This window comes from Gallus gallus, chromosome Z (assembly GCF_016699485.2).
Source record: "Gallus gallus isolate bGalGal1 chromosome Z, bGalGal1.mat.broiler.GRCg7b, whole genome shotgun sequence".
NCBI classification, from domain to species: Eukaryota; Metazoa; Chordata; class Aves; order Galliformes; family Phasianidae; genus Gallus; species Gallus gallus.
In genome coordinates this window covers 16,359,538-16,379,959 of record NC_052572.1, presented here as the reverse complement: position 1 = coordinate 16,379,959, position 20,422 = coordinate 16,359,538, and the positions used below count along the sequence as shown (strand labels likewise).

The window sequence follows — 20,422 nt, the reverse complement described above, 5'->3', positions numbered from 1 at the left end:
TTTTTATATATTAACATCAGAAATGCTCAGCAAAAGGTAAATAAATGTAAATCAAGGTTGAAAGTATACATCGTAGCGAGACTTACCATAATTGTATCCTTTGTAGGTTCTTTTATTTTTGGCAGCACATACGATTTCCCAGAACCGATCTTTAGGTGATCTACAGGGTAACTAGATTTGCAGATGGCATTCTGTTAGAAGAAATTAAAAAATATACTTATTGCTTGAATATCCAACCTGTTACCATTAGAAGGTCTTGGAAACAAGACAACATTAATAATATTTTATGTTTAATAACAACAATATTTGCTAATTCTAACAGTAGTAAGCAACTAAATGCAATAATAAAAACACACATTGTGAGAGTGCAGAAAAGCAAATTCAGAGAGCATGGATATTTAAATATCATTATGTAAACAAACGAGCTTTTTATGAGATAATTTAACTTAAATTTTATCCAGTTACTTAAGCATCTCTAGAAGCAAACAAGATCATTCTGGAAGATGACTGACATATGAACCAGCAACAGCTGGCTACTAAGAGAGCTAAATAGCTTTTGAATGGGAATCCACAGCTTTCTGCCTTAGCAACAGACCATTAGGTGAAGTGCAGGATTCAGGAGCCCAGGGAGGATGAAAGGGTGCTGGATCTCTGCCAAACCTTCAGGACTCCTTCAAGGGCACCTGACAAACCCTTTGATATCTTTAGTGCACAGCAGGAGCGGAGAGCTTTTTCCTTTCACTTCTTTTTCTTTCTTTCTTTCTTTCTTTTTTTAAATTGTATTTTGCTTTTTCTTTAGATCAAGGATATTCACTTTCAGTTTACCACAGTGAAGAGATATTGCAAATTTCCTGTGGTGCATTTTGATTTGTGAAAATATGTATCAGCTTAGGTGTGTCGAACGTGGCCATTGGTTAGGAATGACAATAATGGGGGAAGGAATGAAGAAACAGTCATAATTTCTTTGTACACTAAACATGAAATAATCTGATTTTTTTTTTGTTTGTTTTAAAATGAACCTCAAAATTGCATTTTGGCCATTTATTTTGTTTTTCAATGGTGCAGCACATTACAACTAATTAAACTATGTGGGAAGAGGTGTGTTTCTGTAGAAAAGAAGAATTAAAGAAAAGGTTCGTGCTACCACTTGCTGATATTTGTTGAACTATTCAATTAGTAAAGTAAATCTAGTTTAATATCTACAAGCCTAGAGCCATGGGACTTGCTGGAATTGTGATCTCATCCAGCAGCTCTGGAGGAATGAAATGGAAAAACTAATCATCCTCAAATGGGGACTGAAGTGAAGATGTGCCCTATTACTCCTTCAATATGTCACAGTGCCCCAGACAAGGAAGAAGCCAGAGGATTACCAGTGTCAGAGAACAGACATACAGGAATGCTAATTTCAGAAAGAAGAGTATTGAAGAAGATATTGAACTCTGGATTTAAATGCAGGGCTAAAGTATTCACAAGAAGCACTGCTAACTATGAAGACAATCAGAGGCTCAGTAGCCGGAACTAAGAAAGAGAGTTTTGTCCCCTGTATCCCAAACTGAACTTCTCAGCACTTGGCAATATACCAAATCAACATTTCTATACTCCAATTATTGTTCAAAGCTGTTTTAAACTTGTTCATTTCCTCCTAGTAATTCTTGTCTGTCTTCCTCTGAACATCTTCACATATTATTAAAACACCAGCATCTTATCTTTTAGACTGAAGCAATGTAGGCTATGAAGCAACACATAACCCCAAATGTCTGCACTTCTTCACAGGAAAAAAGTTTCAAAGTTAACAGTAAAAATAATAATAATAAAAATACAAATTGCCTTCTTACTTGGGAATGTGACAATGTCGTAATGTAGAGAAGAGTGTTTTTGGCTGTTGTTACATCAGGATACAGGATTTGCAGCGTGAGATTTGGCATTGGAAAATGTTCACCCTTTTCAATCTATAAAAATGAAAAAATATTTTGATTAGTACCTTCTTATTTTATTGATATTTGATTGTATTTTTTTTACTTTTTTCCCATTTGGTAGTAAGCTGCTTGCAGAGATGAGTTATGTTTACGAGACCACAAATGGCATGGTCTGCAGTCCATCAGCTCTTTTACATTTTAAAAGCAAGGATTTTGAAATGAGATGAATGATACCTAAAAAAGTTTCCATGAAAACTCAGGGTTACTGGATTTAAGCTTGAAGAATAAGAGGTGTAGATGGCCTAAAAAACATAAAACTTTTGCTGCTGCTGCTGCCTAGTGAAAGCAAGACCTTTTCTATGGCTTGTTTTTTATAGACAAAGTTGATTCAGAGACTTTTACGTTGATTAGGTGCAGAATCCTTGTTCGACTTTGGATTTGACACTGGGAAACAAGGATGCTCTCGTGATATCTAAATTCAGAGGAACTGCAACTTGAGGCTGGGCTTCTACTCCTGTATATATATATTTTCTGAGAGATTGTGATTTGCAGTATGCATTCCATTAAGAAGACAGTGTTCCCAGATCACAGCATTCACCTTTTCTCAAAGCTGGCTGGATTTTGGAAATATCTATTCTAAACTGTAATGGCCAAAGGCCAAGTTCTCATTTACTTGCATGTGCAGTATCTCTAAAATACACTTGAATTGCACAGCAAATGGACCATTCTGAAAACTTCTGACTCAACTTATTCCAAAGCAAGCAAGAAAATAAGTTTTAAACATTGTCAAAAGTTTCACATACTCCATAAATTAAAGCTATCACTTTAAATGACCAAATTAAATGAAAAAAAAAAAGTTTTATTTTTTCTTACCCTATAATGTAAAGTAACTTCATCCCCAATCTGCTCTGTTGTGTTAATAGCAGTAGGAATGGTTTCATTTGCAGCAATTATAACATGGTGCTCTTTGAAAACACTGCAGGTTAAAAAACAAAAACACACATACAGTAAGAACAAAAACTTCATGAAAACTCTAAGTGAGATAATCATATAGGTATTTTCATTATTTTGTTAATCCTACAGGGCTAGTCTTGCAAATGAAAGCGTAATTCTGCTTCCACTGAAAACAATTCTTCCTTTTCAGAGTAGTGCTCTCTTGTTGTCACATACATTTCAAATGCTGTGCTCAGTAAAAACAATGAAGTGAACAAATATTGCCTGTGCAATTCCTTATTGTGAGAGTACTGCCATGTGAAATGGGTAGTGTTCATATAAAAGAGAGAACAAAGGATTGCTTTAAATTTGTCTAGAGAAGGATGGATTTGAACACTTGAAATGCACATAAATAATTTAATTATTTACACAAGTACACCGTGCCCTGTATTCTACTGATAATATTGATTATGTTTTTCAGGGATGGAATTTAACTGAATTCCAGCTGTTTCTGAAAGTATAGTATAAGATCTGCATTAAAGTCAATCCTAGAAGTGATAAAAACAAACCCTTGTAAATATAAAATTATGGCTAATTTTTGAAGCTGGAAATCAAACACTACACCTCACAATATTACAGTGATATGATTTGATATGTGTTTGTCCTTGTTTCCTTTCTTTTGTACCTGAAATGCCTTTGAACAAGAGCATTGGGCAAGAACAAGGATCACCAAAAGCTGCAGTTGTACTTGCAAACTGCAAATCAAATCTAAATTGATACAGAGGAGCTATAGCAAAATGTAGTAGTCACTGTCACTTATCACTTCACATGACTGCTCTTTTCAGTGAAGCTTGTGCTTCATTTTCATGAGACCGGAAGTTGTCATTTATAGATACTGAGCAGAACTCAAAAACAAAATAATGTTATATTCTATTTGAACACCTGCTATTTACTGTGCTAATAAACAGAAGCACAATGAAGCATGAATACCTTACAAATATTAATCCTACTTCGTATTTTACAGGAATTGTAACTTGTCCTCTGTTGTCTCTCAAGGTCTCAGGTGGTTCTTCACTGTCACTAGAATAAAACATATGCCACTCACGTCAGACTGTGATACTCATCAGCACGTGTAAGAGGGCAACTAGGGGGCAAGATGTACAAAGAAATCGGAATACACACAGTTCCTGTTGTGAAAACCTACCATCCATTTCCAGTCAATTACTATCTTCTAAATAAAGTTCAGAAGACTATTTCCAGAAAAAAAAAAAAAAAAAAAAAGTCCTGAACTAGACATAGCTCAGAGATGCATCTTTGTTGAAATTACAAATTGCTGGCTGGATGGAAATTGAACGAATAAGGACCATTATTTTCACACCATCTCTGTATTTTGCAGGAAGAGCAAACACTGAAGGAATGTTCATCTCTGACTCATTCAGTTCTATCACAGAAAACATCCTTAATTTCCTTGCTCCTTGAGGGCAAGACATTTTTGATAAACTGCAATTTATGATAACACGTATGGCAAGTTTGTAGGAGAATAAACCTTTTCTGAAGGTAAAACTACTGTGGGTTCTGACTCACTTGTGGCTCACAGGATTAAGAGACAAACAACTTTTTATTTAGACTACTCAGTCTACTGCAGGACCAAGTACATCTGTAAAGCTGCCTGCTCTATAGGTTATTCAGCCAGTTCTACATTTCAAAAATACATTCTTGTTTTTCCATGAAAACAGTTAGTTGTAAAGCATTCTAAAAAAATTACAGTGTAAACAAGCAAAGATTGAAACTAACCTTGTAGCATATACATCAACAGTGGCATTTTCCAGAAGATATGATGCATTGAATTGGAATGATATTTTGAAGGAAATCTGTTTGGAGAAATATAGTGTACATATGTAAAAATAAAAATAAAAATAAAAAAGGAAAGAAAAACTCATTAATCAAGTTCGAGCTGAAGAAAAATGAGTAAAATTATGCTACTTTTATCTATGGGATCCTTATTCATACCTTAACATTTTTTTTATGAAGGATTTTTTTTTATTTTTTATTTTTAAATTTTCCTCCAACACAGAGAGAAATCTAGAAGTTATCACTTATTAAACAGTAGCCTCAAAATTTTTAGAGCCAAGAAGCCTCAGTCAGTCTTATCCCACAGAATATTAGAAAGACATAGTTATATAAACTTCAGGAGAGCAAACTTCTGTCTTCTTAAGGAATTATTGGATGATATCTGCTAGGAAACTGTCCTTAGGGACATAAGAACAGAAGAGAGCAGGCAGTTCTTTAAGCAAACCTTTCTAAGAGAAAACTTGCTCTCCATCTCTCTGTATAAGAAAACAAGCAGAGGAGGCAGGAAACCAGCATGGCTGAACAAGGACCTGCTGGTCAGACTGAAAGGTAAGAAGAAAAAGTACAGGTAGTGAAAACAGGGACGGATGGCCTGGGAGGAATACAAAGATGCCATTGGACATGCGAAGATGGGATTAGGAAAGCCACAGGGCAGATGGAACTGAACTTGGGAAGTTATGTGAAAAATGACAAGGGATTCTACAGGTACATTGCTCAGAAAAGACAGGCAAAAGAGCATGCAGTCCCTCTGATAGATGAGGAAGGAGAACTGGCAACAACAGATTCGGCAATAACAGGTACTCTTGTCCATGAATCCCTAGGTGGCAGTCAGGTGAGCACAGCAAGTCTAAGATAGCCTCATGAGGCTGAATGTGTAGAAGTGTAAAAGCTGGGTTGAGGTCAGTGGGATGAAGTTCAGCAAGTCCAAGTGTGGGGTCCCGTACTTTGGCCACAGCAACTCCAGGCAACAGTACAAGTGTGGGACAGAGTGGCTGGAAGACTGCATAAAGGAAGCAGATCTTGGGGAATTGGCTGACGCTCAGCTGAACATGAGCCAGCAGTGTGCCCACATAGCCAAGAAGGCCAATGGTATCCTGGCTTGGATCAGAAACAGTGTTGCCAGCAGAAGCCAGGAAGGGATCATCCCTCTGTACTCAGCACTGGTGAGGCTGTAACTGGAGTACTGTGATCAGTTTTGGGCCCCTTACTAAAGAAAGACATTGAGGCCCTAGGGTGTGTTCAGAGAAGGGTAATGAAGCTGGTGAGGGGTCTGGAGCACAAGTCTTATGAGGAGCTACTGAGGGAACTGGGATTTTTAAGTCTGGAGAAGAGGAGGCTTGGGTGACTTTATTGTTCTCTACAGCCACCTGAAGGGGGGTTGTGGTAAGGTGGGGGATGGCCTCTTCTCCCGTGTGACAATGACTAGAGGGAATGGCCTCAAGTTGCACTAGGGGAAATTCAGCTTGGATGTTAAGAAATACTTCTCTGAGAGAGTGGCTGTTCACTGGAATGGGCTGCTCAGGGGAGTGGTGGAGTCATCGATGCTGGAGCTGCTCAAGAAATGTTTAGATGTTGTACTGAGGGGCATTTTTCAGTGGAAAATATTGGTGATAGGTGGACAGTTGAACTGGATGATCTTAGGTGTCCTTTGCAACCTTGGCGATTCTATGATTCTAAGTATATGCAGCTGGTAATGTGAATCCTGGGGTCCTGAAAGAAATGGTTGATGAGGCTACAAGGACATTCTCCATCATATTAGACAGGTCATAGCTAGAAGGTGAAGTCTTCCCTGGTGACTGGAAAATGGTAAACATCACTCTCATTTTTAAGACAGGAAGAAAGGAAGACTGAGGAAACTACAGTCTGGTAATCCTCCTCGCTGTGCCTGGGAAGATCATGGAGCAGATTCTCCTGGAAGACATGTTAAGGCACATGTGAGATAAGGAGGTACATTTGAGACAGCCAGCATGGCTTCAGCAAGGGCAGATTATGCCTGACCAATGTGGGGGCCTTCTGTGATGGAGAGATGGCATGAGTAGAAAAAGGAATGGCAACTGCTGTTGCGCACTTGGACTTGTGGAAGACCTTTGACATGTATGATCTAATACCACATCTTCATCTTTAAATTGGAGAAATATGGATTTGAGGGGTGGACTATCTGGTGGATAAGGAGTTGACTGGATGGCTGTAGTCAGAGGTCAACAACTCTGTATTCAGGTGGAGGCTGGTAATGAGCAGTGTCTCCCAAGTGTACATCTTAGCATCAGTGCTCTTCAAAGTAGTTATCATAGATCCCACATAGGCAGTGGAATTGAGGGCAACTTCAGCAGGTTTGCAGACAACACCAAGATAAGTGGTACGTGGTCGAGCTGATACAATAAAGGGGAGGTATTGCAATCCAAAGGGACGTGGACAGGCTTGAAAAGTGGTTGCATGTGAACAGAATAAGGCCCAGCAAGGCCAAGTGTGGGGTGTAGGACTTGAATAGGGGTTGTCACAGATATGAGTAGAGACTGGGAGAATAACTCATTGAGAGTTATTCTCAATACCCCTGCAGAGAAGGACTTGGGGGTCATGGTGGACAAAAAGCTGGATGTAAGCCAGCAGTATGTGCTTGCAGCCTGGAAGGCCAACACTGTACTGGCCTGCATCAGAAGAGAAGCGGCCAGTAAGGAGAGGGTGGTGATTGTTTCCCTCTGTTCTGTCCTTGTAAGAACTCATCTGGAGTATGGCACCACCAGCACAAGAAGGATGTAGAGCTGTTGGAGCAGGTTTAGTGGAGGGCCATGAAGATGATCAGAGGGCTGGAGCACCTCACCAATGAAGAAAATTTGAGGGAGCTGGGATTGTTTAGCTTGGAAAAGAGAAAGCTCTGGGGAGAGACTTCATTGTAACCTTCCAGTACTTGAAAAGATCCTATATGCAGGAGGGAGACCTACTTTTTACATGATCTTATAGTGATAGGACCAGGGGAAACGGCTTTAAACTAAAAGAGGTAAAACTAGGTTATATGTTAGGAAGAAACTCTTCACGAGTGTGGTGAGGCAGTGGAACAGGTTGCTCAGAGAAGCTGTGGGTGCCCCATCCCTGGAGGAGCTCAGGGCCAGGTTGGATGGGGCCTTGGGCAGCCTGAGCTGGTGGGAGGCAGCTCTGCTTAGAGCAGGGGGATTGGAACTAGATGATCTTAAAGATCTCTTCCAACTCAAACCATTCTGTGATTCTATGATGATTCTATAACATCTTATTAGTGTGTATTTTCTATAACATTTCTGAAGCAATATTCTATGTGTTTAGAAACAGACCCTTCTAGTCAGGCATGCCACTTGCCTTCTGTTAGTATGACTGATGGAAGTGTATATACACTTTTTACCTCATCACATACCTCAGCTGTCTCTGCAGGTACAAAAATCTGATTTTTTCCTGTTTGCCTCAGTGCATTGATTTGGCCACAAGGGTGAGTGATAAGAAATTTACATTGAGGATAGCTTGGGATGGACAGTTTTTGGGTGAACTCCAGACAAAAAAAAAAATTCAAAACAAATGCCTGGGCCTTAGGACAACATGAAAGAATTAAGTCTTTAAGGTAGGAAAACTATTTACCTCTTCTTCAGGTTTTAGAAATGGATATCCCACTTTACAGGTGATGTTGTGATTAGACTCACAACTATCTTTCTGTATATCCTAAATAAAGAAGAAAGTGAAATCATTATCATTCATAAACTCTTTAAATTCGAACTAAGCATATATATTCAAAGGCTGCTGCAAAAGTAAAGGTTCCTATTTTATTATGTTGGCTCATAGTGTGTGAGTGGGATGGAAGTAGAGGTTGAACCTTTCTGCCAATTTTCCATTGCATTTTGTTGCTGTATGACAGATGGCAGCAGAGGGGCGTGCAGAAACACAGCTGCTTTGGAGATGCTGTCTGAGGCTGGATTAAGGAAGGCACTAATCTGCAAAGCTACAAAGAGAGTGCTTCTATGCCAAAGGAGTATACTGGAGTGACAGGAGACATTCTGGTAAATAATGAGGAATTTCTGCATAGATAGGTATATATTATACATATACTATCTATATATTCAGATATATCTGAAGTGGTGTTTGATGGTTCTGGCATTTATCTGGGATGCTGCTGCTTACTGTCACAGTGACACTGTGAAACCCATAAGCCATTTACCGATGGTCCAGCAAAGTTGGCTTAAGCCAAAACAAATACATCCCTTCAGAAGTACAAGTAAGGATGGTACTTCCAGAGAATCTTTTGAAATCAGTCAAGATGATGTTAGGGCAGTGAAATTAAGTCTTAATACAAAGGCTTCCTTAGATCTCCGTAGCAATATAAATTATGATAAATGTGATGAATGTGAAAATTTCCTACCTCAATGCCAGCAAAAATAATATTTGGAGAATACTGAACCAAAGCTCTGGTATTATAGGCACTGTCTTTTTTGTTCTTGATAGAGAGCTGGATGGTGAACCTATCATTGCGTGACTTGACAATGAATGGAGAAGAGCTGTAAAATAAAGTATGATTGTTGGACATCTTAACTTTTGAATATATTCTTAAGAATAAAAAGAAATATCTTTTAGTGTCCAGACTCCATTGTTTCTGTTTTGGAAATCATGGTACAGCATTAACTTATCATATTAAAGATTTTATATTATACATTCAAATTTTGTACAGTTATCAAGCAATACAATAAACCCAGTGTAGTTACCTGTCTCCAGCTATGCTTGCTTTTACATTCAGAGCAAGATCTGAAATGCATTTATTTTTGGCTCCACAATCTTTTGTGAAAGGAATCTGCAACAATAGTATTTTATTCTCAGTTTTATTATATTGATTATTAAAATCAAATACTTGCATTTTAAATCTTCATCTAATCTTATATAAGATCTCCTGACAGACATTCAAAAAAGTATTCTCTAATATTAAACAGTTTAACATGTCAGTATTAGCTTGCAGAAGAGAAGACTATGGGGAGACTTAATTGCAGCATTCTAGTATTTGAAGGGAGCTAATAAACAGGAAGGGAATCAACTTTTCACATGATCTGATAGTGATAGGACCAGGGGAAATGGCTTTTAATTAAAAGAGGTAAATCTAAGTTATATATAAGGAAGAAATTCTTCACTGTGAGCAGGTGAAGCACTTGCACAGGCTGCTCAGAGAAGCTGTGGGTGCTCCATCCCTGAAGTTGCTCAAGGCTAGACTGGATGGGGCTCTAGGCAGCCTGAGCTGGAGGGGGGCAGCTCTGCTTAGAGCAGGGGGATTGGATCTAGATGATCTTTAAGATTTCCTCCAACCTAAGCCATTCTATGAACCTGTGATGATTCTTCAAAGTGTCAGGTGAAACATATAAGGGAATGATGAGGATATTTAAGTGATTCATCTAAGTTAGAAAAATAAGCAAAAGGAAAAGCACAAATGATGCCAAGAACCACTAAGATATACAACCAATATTTCCCTGCCAAAGGAAAAAAAAAAAAAAAAAAAAAAAAGACAGTACAATTGCTCCCTATCTTCATTTAACTCTGGATGTCTTTAAAGCTAGGGATTCCTAGACTGGTTCCCAAACACATTGGATTGAGTTCTTCACACTTTAAACAGATATTTAAAGGACACATCTACTGGATGGGCTTAAAAACTGTCTCTCTTTTAACAATGCTTTCAGGTCTTGTGTGGGATATGAGTTTTACTTTAAATATTTTGCTTATTAATACAGAATCTTGCTGACTTACATATTCAGATATTGAATTTGGCAGGTTGCTGTCAAGAACAGGTCCACTCTCTGGATCAGAGAAATTGAACTCCAGCAAAACCTTTACAGAGTCCTGAAAGTCAGGCTTGTCCTACAAGATAAAGAAAATAATATTGCTATGATGCACATTCACTTTAATATCTAAGCTATTTAAGGAGGATAGAAAAAAAACAAACAAGAAGGCTGAGATAAAATATTTTTCAGTCACACTATCACCATCCTCACTAGAGAAATATCTGAATACTTGCAATTGAAGATAATGCATTTAATGTGCTAGCCAATCCTTATAAATAACAACTAATTATTCTGTGTATGTCGTTGTCATAAAAATGTCACACAGCAAGAGAGTTTCCACCACAGTTTCATTTAAGAATATCTCAGAAACGTCAGCTGGTAGACTTTCCTTTTCAGTTGTGCTTAAGGGATCAGTAAGACAAACAACACTGGTGTCATCTTCGCTGAAGTCAAACTGAGGTTGCTGCTAAGAAATACTGCATACTCAAGCAAACATTAGCTGCCATTTATCAGTAGTTCTGAATTACGCTACAGCTGTGAAGTTGCTAAACATTTAAAATGTGGGGAGCTTGTAATAAACACTCAATTCACTCTGCACATTAGTTATAATCTGGGTAATTTCATTCCCGTAGTCGCTAATTACATTTCTGCTTTTACAGTCAATTAGTATTCTCTATTTCCAAACCCAATTTGGGAGTTTTTGATTACTGTTTTATTAGAAGAAACTGCACCAGTAATCAAATTAAACTTACAGCCCATGCGCTCCTGCAGTTCTGAATGTGCCAAAACTATTAACTATGATAGTTGCTTAATTCAACTTAAACATACTGTGCTCTTTTCTAAGACAGAGCCATACTAAAGAGACAAATGTAAACAGAGCATTTAAAAAAGTAAATAGTTTGCATCTACGTGCACATACAAATATCTAAACAGTAAATGCATTTCATGCACAGTTTTAGGATGAATTCTGGTCCAATTTACAATTAATGGAATACATCTGGATTATTACAGTGTCAACTAGAGAAAAACAGCCACTTTAAATGATTTACTTGCCAACATGTAGAAGTTATGTTTAATACATTCTGACCCTTTGATAGTTATATTTTTTTGCATTTTCCTCTCATGAGTTTCTGTGAACAAGCTTCGAGATATTTGTCTTTGCGCATCAAGAGTAATCCAGTACTGTAGACCTGCAAAGGAAGTTGAGATTAATATTCTCTATGATTTTACCTTCAGACATTCTTTTTTACACTCTCTTCTAAAAAAGAGAATTGCATTCAATTTTTGGAGAAATAAACTAATGTGTGTATAACATTTTTGTAACATATCTCAGAGGTTTCCTACTTACTGGATTCAAATATGTCTTCCTTTGACTTTAGTCTGGTCTTAAAACAAATTGTGGCATTTATGCATATTGTTTTTCTTTTGTTTATTTGACAGTTTTGCTGTTGGATATTGATACTTTTGGGCATAAACTGCATAGAAACATTTACTTCAGCCACATCACGAGACCTTAACAAAAATAAAACGAAACAAAAGAAAATGTTAGAGGAAGCCCCTTGAAGATAATATCAGCAATTTTTTTTTTTTAATTCTTAAGAATGAAGATATAAAATTTGCAACACTGAACACTGAAATACATATTATAGTCTAAATAAATAATTAACTATACATTTACTACATATTATCAATAAGCAACATATTAAAGAGAAAATGGTCACAGGGTTTCTCCATAGTGCTGCCTGTACTTGTTTCAGACTGGATACCAGATGAAAGGAAGCATCTCAAAAAAGCATTTAAGCAGCTCTAAATAGCTGATTCTACTTCAGAAGAGACTGAAGACCCAGACTGATTCTTAGGGGCAACGTCAGGCAAACAAATTATTACACAAGGGCTAGAGGGTAGTGTGTCATTTTTCATTTTGTGGGTAGATAAACAGGCTGGGATTTGCTATCATTTTTTCCCACTTTTAACACCCCCTTGCCCCACTCCCTGGCAATGTCTCTACCTTTGCTCTGGATCTGTTCATTCTTGGCCTCAAGATGGAATATGCCAGTGTAGTAAATCAGGAGAAAATGGCAGAATAGCTTTTTTTTTTTCCCCCAAGATTTGTGATTTGACATGACAGTGAAGAAGCAGGTAAACCCTGTATCCAGAAAATGTAGAGGTGGCAAGAATTGTATAAAAGAGTTAGGTGGCAGGAAGGAAAAGGGCAGGAGGTCTCAGGCCGTGAGAAGAGCAGCGTGGGAAGTTCTTGCTCTTACTTCCTCCTTATGGTCATCCCTTGCTAGACAAGCTCTGCCTTTCCTCTTCCCCATCCTGCATGCACCCTGGGTCACTTAAAACAACAAAAGCTTTGATGCAGCTGCATGGCGACCAGATGGAGTAGCAGGTCGAAGTTAAAAAATGAACAAGGAAAATAAAGGGTGAGAGGGAACCGGGTGACTTTTGTTCCAGCTGGATGAGATCCTGGGCTAGTTCATTGTACGGCTACGCAAACACGTGGGAGGAGAACAGTGGGACTGCTCAGCCAGTGCTACTCCTGCCCAAAGAGAAAGCCAAACTCTTCCATATGAAGAAGTATGCTAGCCTCCCATGCATACTCTCCTACGTAGCAACAATATTAATTGAAATCTACATTAAAGAATTTTAAGAAAATTTTTCCTTTACCTCACACTTAATGATGGTTGTAAGAACTGGCTAAGCAATGCTGACCTGTCCATGGAGCATTTATCACCCTGGACTATACAATTCACTGAGAATAAGTGGAATTTATGTGTCATCCCTGTTCATCAAAAACATATTTCAAGGAATCTTTGGAAAAGAGTCTTTTGATGTTCCCACACAAACTGGTGAATTCAATCCAGTGCTGACAGAACAATAAATTACAGTAATATAAATAAACAAAAGCTGCTGTAAGCATTGAAAGCCAAATAGGAAGAGAGAAAGATTCTTTCTACCAAGACTTAAAATAGATTAGATATCCATTGCAACAAAATGATGACAAACTTACAAAACACAGCAGTTCTCCCTGGGACAAATCTTTACTGTCTTAATGTGAATATTGGGTATTCTGTGTACTACTGTAGAAAAGACTGATTATGGAAGATTCCAGCTTTTATAAGAACAAAGAACTTAACAGACGTTATTCTAGATAAAAGTTGGGAAATGTCAGCAAAATTGAAGACAGAAAATATTAATCATGAAATGTTATTATATCAAATATAACTTCTAATTTTGTTTTTTGTGGGGTAATGTAGGTCATAACTCTTAAAGTCTGAAGTTATACTATATTGTAATTAATACTAATCGTATCCTGATACTACAAAGACTTTGATTCATTCTTTTCTGTACTGAAAGTTGTCCTATTAACTTTACAGAGCACTGAGGGAAGATAATACAACATGGAAAAAGGCAGAGGAGGAATGGAGTGTAGAACAGTATAATCGAATGTGTTTAAAGAAGATTAAAAGTTTCTGTGATATTCGCCTGTGTTAGCAAAAATTAGAAGTCAGGAAAACAGAACCAGAAAAATGACTTTGCTAAGGAGTCTTCTATAAGCTGTGAAACGGAAGAAATTCTCAGAATATCTATAGCTTTTAGGTGATTTGTGTTACATTCCTATGTTGTACACATTTTTGCTAAAAGGTGAAATAGTGGAGAAAGCCAGCAAAGGTGCAGTCTAGTGGAGCTTTTATAAAGGCAAGTCAGCAGATGAATGCAAAGAAATCTGGCAGTTTGAGGATGGTAAGCAAGACCTGACAAACCAGATGGTAAGTTAGAGGGGCAACAGGACAGGGAGCTGCCCTAGCAATTGCCTTAGCAGAGAGAGAATTGTGAAATAGCTTTAGCTGTGCTTTAGAAATGAGAGATTAAATGTTATCTCATTTATTTATATTACTGGCATTTTTCTCTTCCTTCAATATACACTGCTCATTATTCCATTAGAATTGTGATCTTTTGTCAAAAAAACAAGTTCACTATTCACCAGATTTTTTTCTAAGTTTCTTTTGCAGGGAGTCAAGCTAGAGTTTAATTAGTAGGAGGTCAAATGAGTTGCACTGTCTTAGTGATTCCCTTACATTTGAACATATCCTTCAAATTGCTAATAAAACAATATACAGTATAAAAGAAAATGCTTTCTCCCAACTCCCTTATTTTACTTTGTTCCACAAGTGGAATCAGTTTCTATTCTGAATATGATCTATGAGGATAGCAATCACCAAATGTGAAGACCTTAAAACATTCCTATATTCATTACTATTATCTATTATTATCTATAGTACATTTTATACTACTTCCAGAGACACATGCAAATATGGTCACATCCAATGTCAAAGTATGAGATGAAACTGGTATAAAATCAGTATTCTCAAAACAGCCCAAACTGTAGTGCAACCAAGTTATGTAGGTATCACAAGATAAATGTTTATTTTCTAGCCTGACAGCTGCTGTGAGTATCCTTACCAGAAGAGGGCAGCTCCACCAAGGCCTCCAATAGTGACATCAATCAGACCGTCATCATTTAAATCCATTTCTCCATGCACAGACTGGCCAAAAAATTTCACTTTCTCCCCATCTCCACCGGATGCAATACGCTGTGAAAAGCATTAAGAAATTTATACAGTGCAGACTGATGGATTTCTTAGGAACATGCAACGCACGTTTGCTGGCAGTTAGATGGCTTTTAAACTCTTTAAATCTATTAAATTTTCTTTACAGTACTCCTAAAAAGGTTACCATGGTGACAAATATGCTATAAATATTCAGAATTACAAAGTATCTACTTTTCTGGCTGTACAGAATATACCAGGAGGTTTCTAATAAAAACATGCAAATATATCTTCTAACAATATTAGAGTCAAATTTGGTTAAATCAGACCAAGCTTAAAAGTACCGACTATTTTAAAAAAGAAATTATCATGACAGGTGAAGTCACAATTTGATTCTATGTTGGAAAGACATGCGGAAATGAGGACTGTCCTACACAGACTTACAGGAACTGCCAATCTGTAAAGTTTTACCTCATACCTGTGTATATTTTTTACTGATTGTGTTGCCATGGCCATGATAAATATAAACAGCTCCCCGATGATCATCCTCTAAGGGAGATCCTATTACAATGTCATTATATCCATCAAGGTTGAGGTCCTTCACTGCAGCAATTGCAGTCCCAAAGCGTGCTCCGCAGGGTTCATTCTTAAGAACTTTGCAGGTGTCATGTTTTAACGGTGAGCAGCACGTTTGTTTTATAGGTTCAAGACTCATCTGATACTCAAACTTTGTCTGTGAATGGACAGATTTAGAGTTAGTGGATTTCCACAAACATTTTAGCAACGCACGTTTTAGAGAGCTCCTGTACAGAAGGCAAACTGATGAGTTAAATGAAACAATTATATACTATTTGAAATGATTGAGCGCACTGTAGAAACCGATTCTGTAACTATAACATTTTTAAGGGGTGTGAAAGACAGTCTTGCTCCCTCATTCCTGCAGTCTCTTAATTTGAGAAGTAAGCTAAGTTTCAGAGGAATCACAGATGGCAATACTGTCATTCCTCAACAGAATAATGCATTTCTCTTACATAGATTGAATTGTATCCTCAGCACACACAAACTCCATGCCCTCACATGTACTCTTCTGGCCAACAGTATGCAGTGTGCATGAATCCTAGACCAAAACCACACATACAGCATAATATGTAGTCAATCTTTTCAAGAGCTCAGCCCTAGGAATTTAATGAGTACAAACAAGCCGTTGCTGCGCCTCCTTTGTTTGAAGATGGATGAAAGTAACAACAGGAAAAACAAATTTCAAGCACTTGTAATTAGAGGACATTGAATTCTTGTTTTCTAGCCAATGTTATTCACCATCAATCTGTTGTTGGCAGCACACATGTAGAAACTAGAAGAGCTATTCATCAAATAGGTCCATTCTCTTTAGGCCCTTTTCCTGCCATGGCTTTTCAAGAGATCATTATTTCTAGGACCTATTGTAATAACTGTTATAACAATATGCATTAATGTTGGACTAAAAGAAAGGAAAAGAAGAAAAAAGTTATATATAGAAACTGGGAAAGAGGGACTTATCAATTGAATAAAATCGAGTGTATCTGAAATACTCCTTAATCTAGTTGTGACACCTTAAAAAGCTGTTGAATGTATGGGACTTAAATCTAAGTTGAGGAGTCACAAAAACAGGGGAATGGACATTTTTAGGATGGATGAGCCCTACTTCTTCCTAATGCATGACAACAGAAAGAAAATTAGGGTAGAAAAATTAACCTCGTAAATTTCCATCTATGCCTTGTTGCAGTTTAGAGAATAGTGTTTATCTATACAAAATACTCTACTAGAGTAAAAGTGAAAAACATAAGTTTGAGAAGAAAGTATTCAAAAATAATTAGTAGTACACTCTCTGCTATCCACAACATGTTTCTCTGTCTTTCAACCCATCATTCTTCCCAGCTCAAATTATCATATGTCATTAAAATAAATGGTCAACAAATGTAATCCTTACCTTGTTCAGAGCGTACACATACACTTTCCCTTGTTCCTCTTTTTCAGTTCCCATATATGTAGGAGCTCCAACAAGGAGAAGGTCTGTAAATGAGTCTCTGTTTATGTCAATTGTGGTAATAACACCGCCAAAGTATGAGCCAATCTGCAGGAACATAAAGGTAGAAATCAGAGGTAGAGTCAGCAGCATCATGCAACAATTCTGATTCCAAGACCTATTTTACAGCTGCTTACAGCAATGCTATAAGTCACCATTATGAAGACATTTTCTTTGCCATCTAGAAGACCCTTTTGGTCAGTTTGCCATAGAAGGTTGTTTTCTGCTTTAAGGTTCCTTGTTAGATTTTTGCTTAAGTATGATTCATCCAAATTTGTTGGACTTGAAAAGGACAGATGGAACCTCTTACTTGCTAAGGGGACTCAGGAGAGAGAGTTTGAATAGAATTGTCCTGGGGAAGCTAGTCACAACAGTAATAAATAGAAAGAGGAAAACTGATGGTCTTAGGCTTGCCAAGGGAAAAAAATGAGATCATAGAATAATTTGGATTGGAAGAAACCTTCCAAGAAATCCAAGATCACACAGTTCCAACCTTCTGCTGTGGGCAGGAGTGCCACCCACCACATCAGATTGCCCAGGACCCCCTCCAACCTGGCTTTGACTGTCTCCTGAGCAAAGCTTATTTCAGTGCCTCACCACCTTCTGAGTGAAAAAGCTCCTCCCAATATCTAATTTAAATTTCCTCTCTTTATTTTAAAACGATTCTCCCTTGTTCTACCTATTTCCAAAGTGATATATTCATAGTCTAGGCACAAGGTGTGGGATGAATCTAACATTACTCTACAGTTAAGCTAGACACCCATTGTTTCCTTTACACTCAACATGAACAGTGGTCCTTTCTAGGCTGGATGTTGGCCTCAGATGGGCCATATCACCCAAACCTTAAAAAAACCCACTTTTCTTCGTTGACTCTAAAAGTCTGCAAGACTGATTAGCTCAGATGCAGATGCCAGCTACAGAAGATGAAAATCACATAACCTGATTTGTCCTGATCAAAGATTGTACTGCAGCCTAGAGAGACTAGCATTGGCAGGTATTTCATGGTATTATACTACCTTCTGTAATTATACAATTATGTGTTATTTTTTTTTCTGAAGGAACAGCTGCTACTCAATGTAATGATAAACTATTCAATATTTCATGCTATACGAACTCATTCTCCCTCACAGAATGCTGTTTATCACATCTGTTTCTTGCCAATAACATCTTTTCCAGGCAGTGAATAAAACACTGCCAGTCCAGAGATGGCTATAACCACTTTTACATCAGCAAAGGTTTACCCTACATACAGTAGATTTCCAAGGGTCTCTGACTGTTCTACTTCCTGCTACATAATAGACCAGAGCATTTACCTAACTTTTGTTTCTGATCTTGTAATCTTTCATAACTTATGGTTCTATTTGGCTCTTTGGCAACCGAGTTTTCTCATTTAAAAACATTATTTCCATCGTAATGCCATATTCATCTCCTATGTTAATCACAACTGCATACTTACTTGTTCTCCTTTTAACCTCTGAAGTACTTTCACCTCTCTTCCTTCCATTTTATAAATGATGACTTGACCGGTATGATTGTATCGTGGCTGCCCTGCTATGTACAGCACACCTCCAGGTGTCAATGCTGAATTTACAGTATAGCCTACAAAGCAGAAAAGAATTCATGATGCCATACATACAGAATGCATCAGAAATACTTGCTGTGATTCAGAGGCTTTCTAAGACCTGGCTCTACAAGCAGATGCTTACTCTTAATTATACTAAAGAACAATAGCAGAGTCAAATTGAAAGGGCTGAAGGCATATTTGTCTACAGGCTCAGAGTCATGAGCATCAGTATGTCATCAAACTTGATCACAGGCTGGTAAGTCTACAGCAGAATTTTTATATTGTACAGTTTGCTATCCTTAGGTAGTGTAAGAGGATGATGGTATAAGGGGAATAACCTGCAAATAGACCATCATCATAGAGTCATAGAATGGCTTGGGTTGAAAAGGCCCTTAAAGAACATCTAGTTGACAACCACTAGACCAGGCTGCCCAGAGCCACATCCAGCCTGGCCTTGAACGCCTTCAGAGATAGAGCATCCACAACCTCTTTGGGCAACCTGCTCCAGTGCGTCACCACCCTCTGTGTGAAAAACTTCCTGTAAATATCTAACCTAAATCTCCCGTGTCTTAGTTTAAAACCATTCTCCTATCGTTATCTATCTACGTAAACAGCCGTTCCCCCTCCTGTTCGTATGCTCCCTTCAAATACTGGAAGGCCACAATGAGGTCTCCCCAGAGCCTTCTCTTCTCCAAACTAAACAAGCCTATTTCCCTCAACCTTTCTTCATAGGAGAGGTGCTCCAGCCCTTTGATCATCCTAGTGGCCCTCCTCTGGACCCATTCCAAGAGGTCTGTATCTTTCTTGTGGTAGGGGCTCCAGGCTTGAACAGGGGCCTAGTCCATCTTTCTAGAAAAGAAGGTTGGGGCTTCACAAGAGCTGAGTAGAGGGGGACAATCAACTCCCTCTCCATGCTGGCCACACCTCTTTTAATGCAGCCCAGGATATGATTGGCTTTCTAGGCTGCAAGCACACACTGATGGCTCATGTCCAGCTTCTCATCCACTAGGACCCGTGAGTCCTTCTCTGCTCTCAAGGGGTTCATCCCCCAGTCTGTATTAATAACTGGGATTGTCCTGGTCCAAGTGCAGCACCCTGCACTTGGTCTTTTTGAACCTCATTAGGTTCACGTGGGCCCACTTCTCCAGTCTACCCAGGTCCCTCTGGCTGGCTTCCCTTCCCTCCAGTGTATCAACCACACCACTCAACTTGGTGTCATCCACAAACTTGCTGAGGGTGCGCTCCATGCCATCATCTATGTCACTGATAAAGATATTGAAGATTGATCACTGAGGGACACCACTTGTGATGGGCCTCCACCCAGACATAGAACCATTGATCACAGTAGCTGGTTGAAAAGAACAGTTGACATTGGCTGTCAAAATGATTGTGTCCTGGTCTGATTGCATTTTGAACCTAGCTTTGTTTAGTATTTGTGACAGTTTAACAACTTGAGTGAAGACTAATAACATTGGAGGATAAATAAAATTTGTAGTAAAATTGCAAGTATTCTGGTGAATAGGCCTGAATTGGAGATAATAAAAAAAAGTTAATGGAAGTCCATAAATAAAGAAAAAACGTGTTCAGGGGAAAAGATTAAATGATTCTTTTCATTAGTGAAGATGTGGATGAAATGAGAGAAGGTAAGAGAGAGCAAAAAGAACCAGGAGGTGTAGAAAGAAGAACCCAGAGGAGTGAACAAGGCAACGGAGATGCCTTTTGTAGACATGCCTGAAAGAAAAACAATAGCTTGTCAATATATAACACAT

General features: G+C 38.1%; 1 protein-coding gene across 1 annotated transcript in view; it reads right to left on the bottom strand.

Moving 5' to 3' along the window:
- ITGA1 (integrin subunit alpha 1) overlaps window positions 1–20,422 on the bottom strand; it is a 76,315-nt gene that overhangs the window by 8,037 nt on the left and 47,856 nt on the right. The window contains exons 12-26 of the mRNA NM_205069.2: window positions 18,546–18,688; window positions 16,994–17,137; window positions 15,506–15,760; window positions 14,942–15,072; window positions 11,823–11,986; window positions 11,528–11,664; window positions 10,440–10,550; window positions 9,416–9,501; window positions 9,076–9,211; window positions 8,301–8,381; window positions 4,644–4,720; window positions 3,840–3,929; window positions 2,790–2,892; window positions 1,836–1,949; window positions 87–191 (exon numbers count right to left, since the gene is read on the bottom strand). Coding sequence (NP_990400.2) covers window positions 87–191; window positions 1,836–1,949; window positions 2,790–2,892; window positions 3,840–3,929; window positions 4,644–4,720; window positions 8,301–8,381; window positions 9,076–9,211; window positions 9,416–9,501; window positions 10,440–10,550; window positions 11,528–11,664; window positions 11,823–11,986; window positions 14,942–15,072; window positions 15,506–15,760; window positions 16,994–17,137; window positions 18,546–18,688 — 1,877 coding nt within the window. The remainder of the gene's footprint in view (window positions 1–86; window positions 192–1,835; window positions 1,950–2,789; window positions 2,893–3,839; window positions 3,930–4,643; window positions 4,721–8,300; window positions 8,382–9,075; window positions 9,212–9,415; window positions 9,502–10,439; window positions 10,551–11,527; window positions 11,665–11,822; window positions 11,987–14,941; window positions 15,073–15,505; window positions 15,761–16,993; window positions 17,138–18,545; window positions 18,689–20,422) is intronic.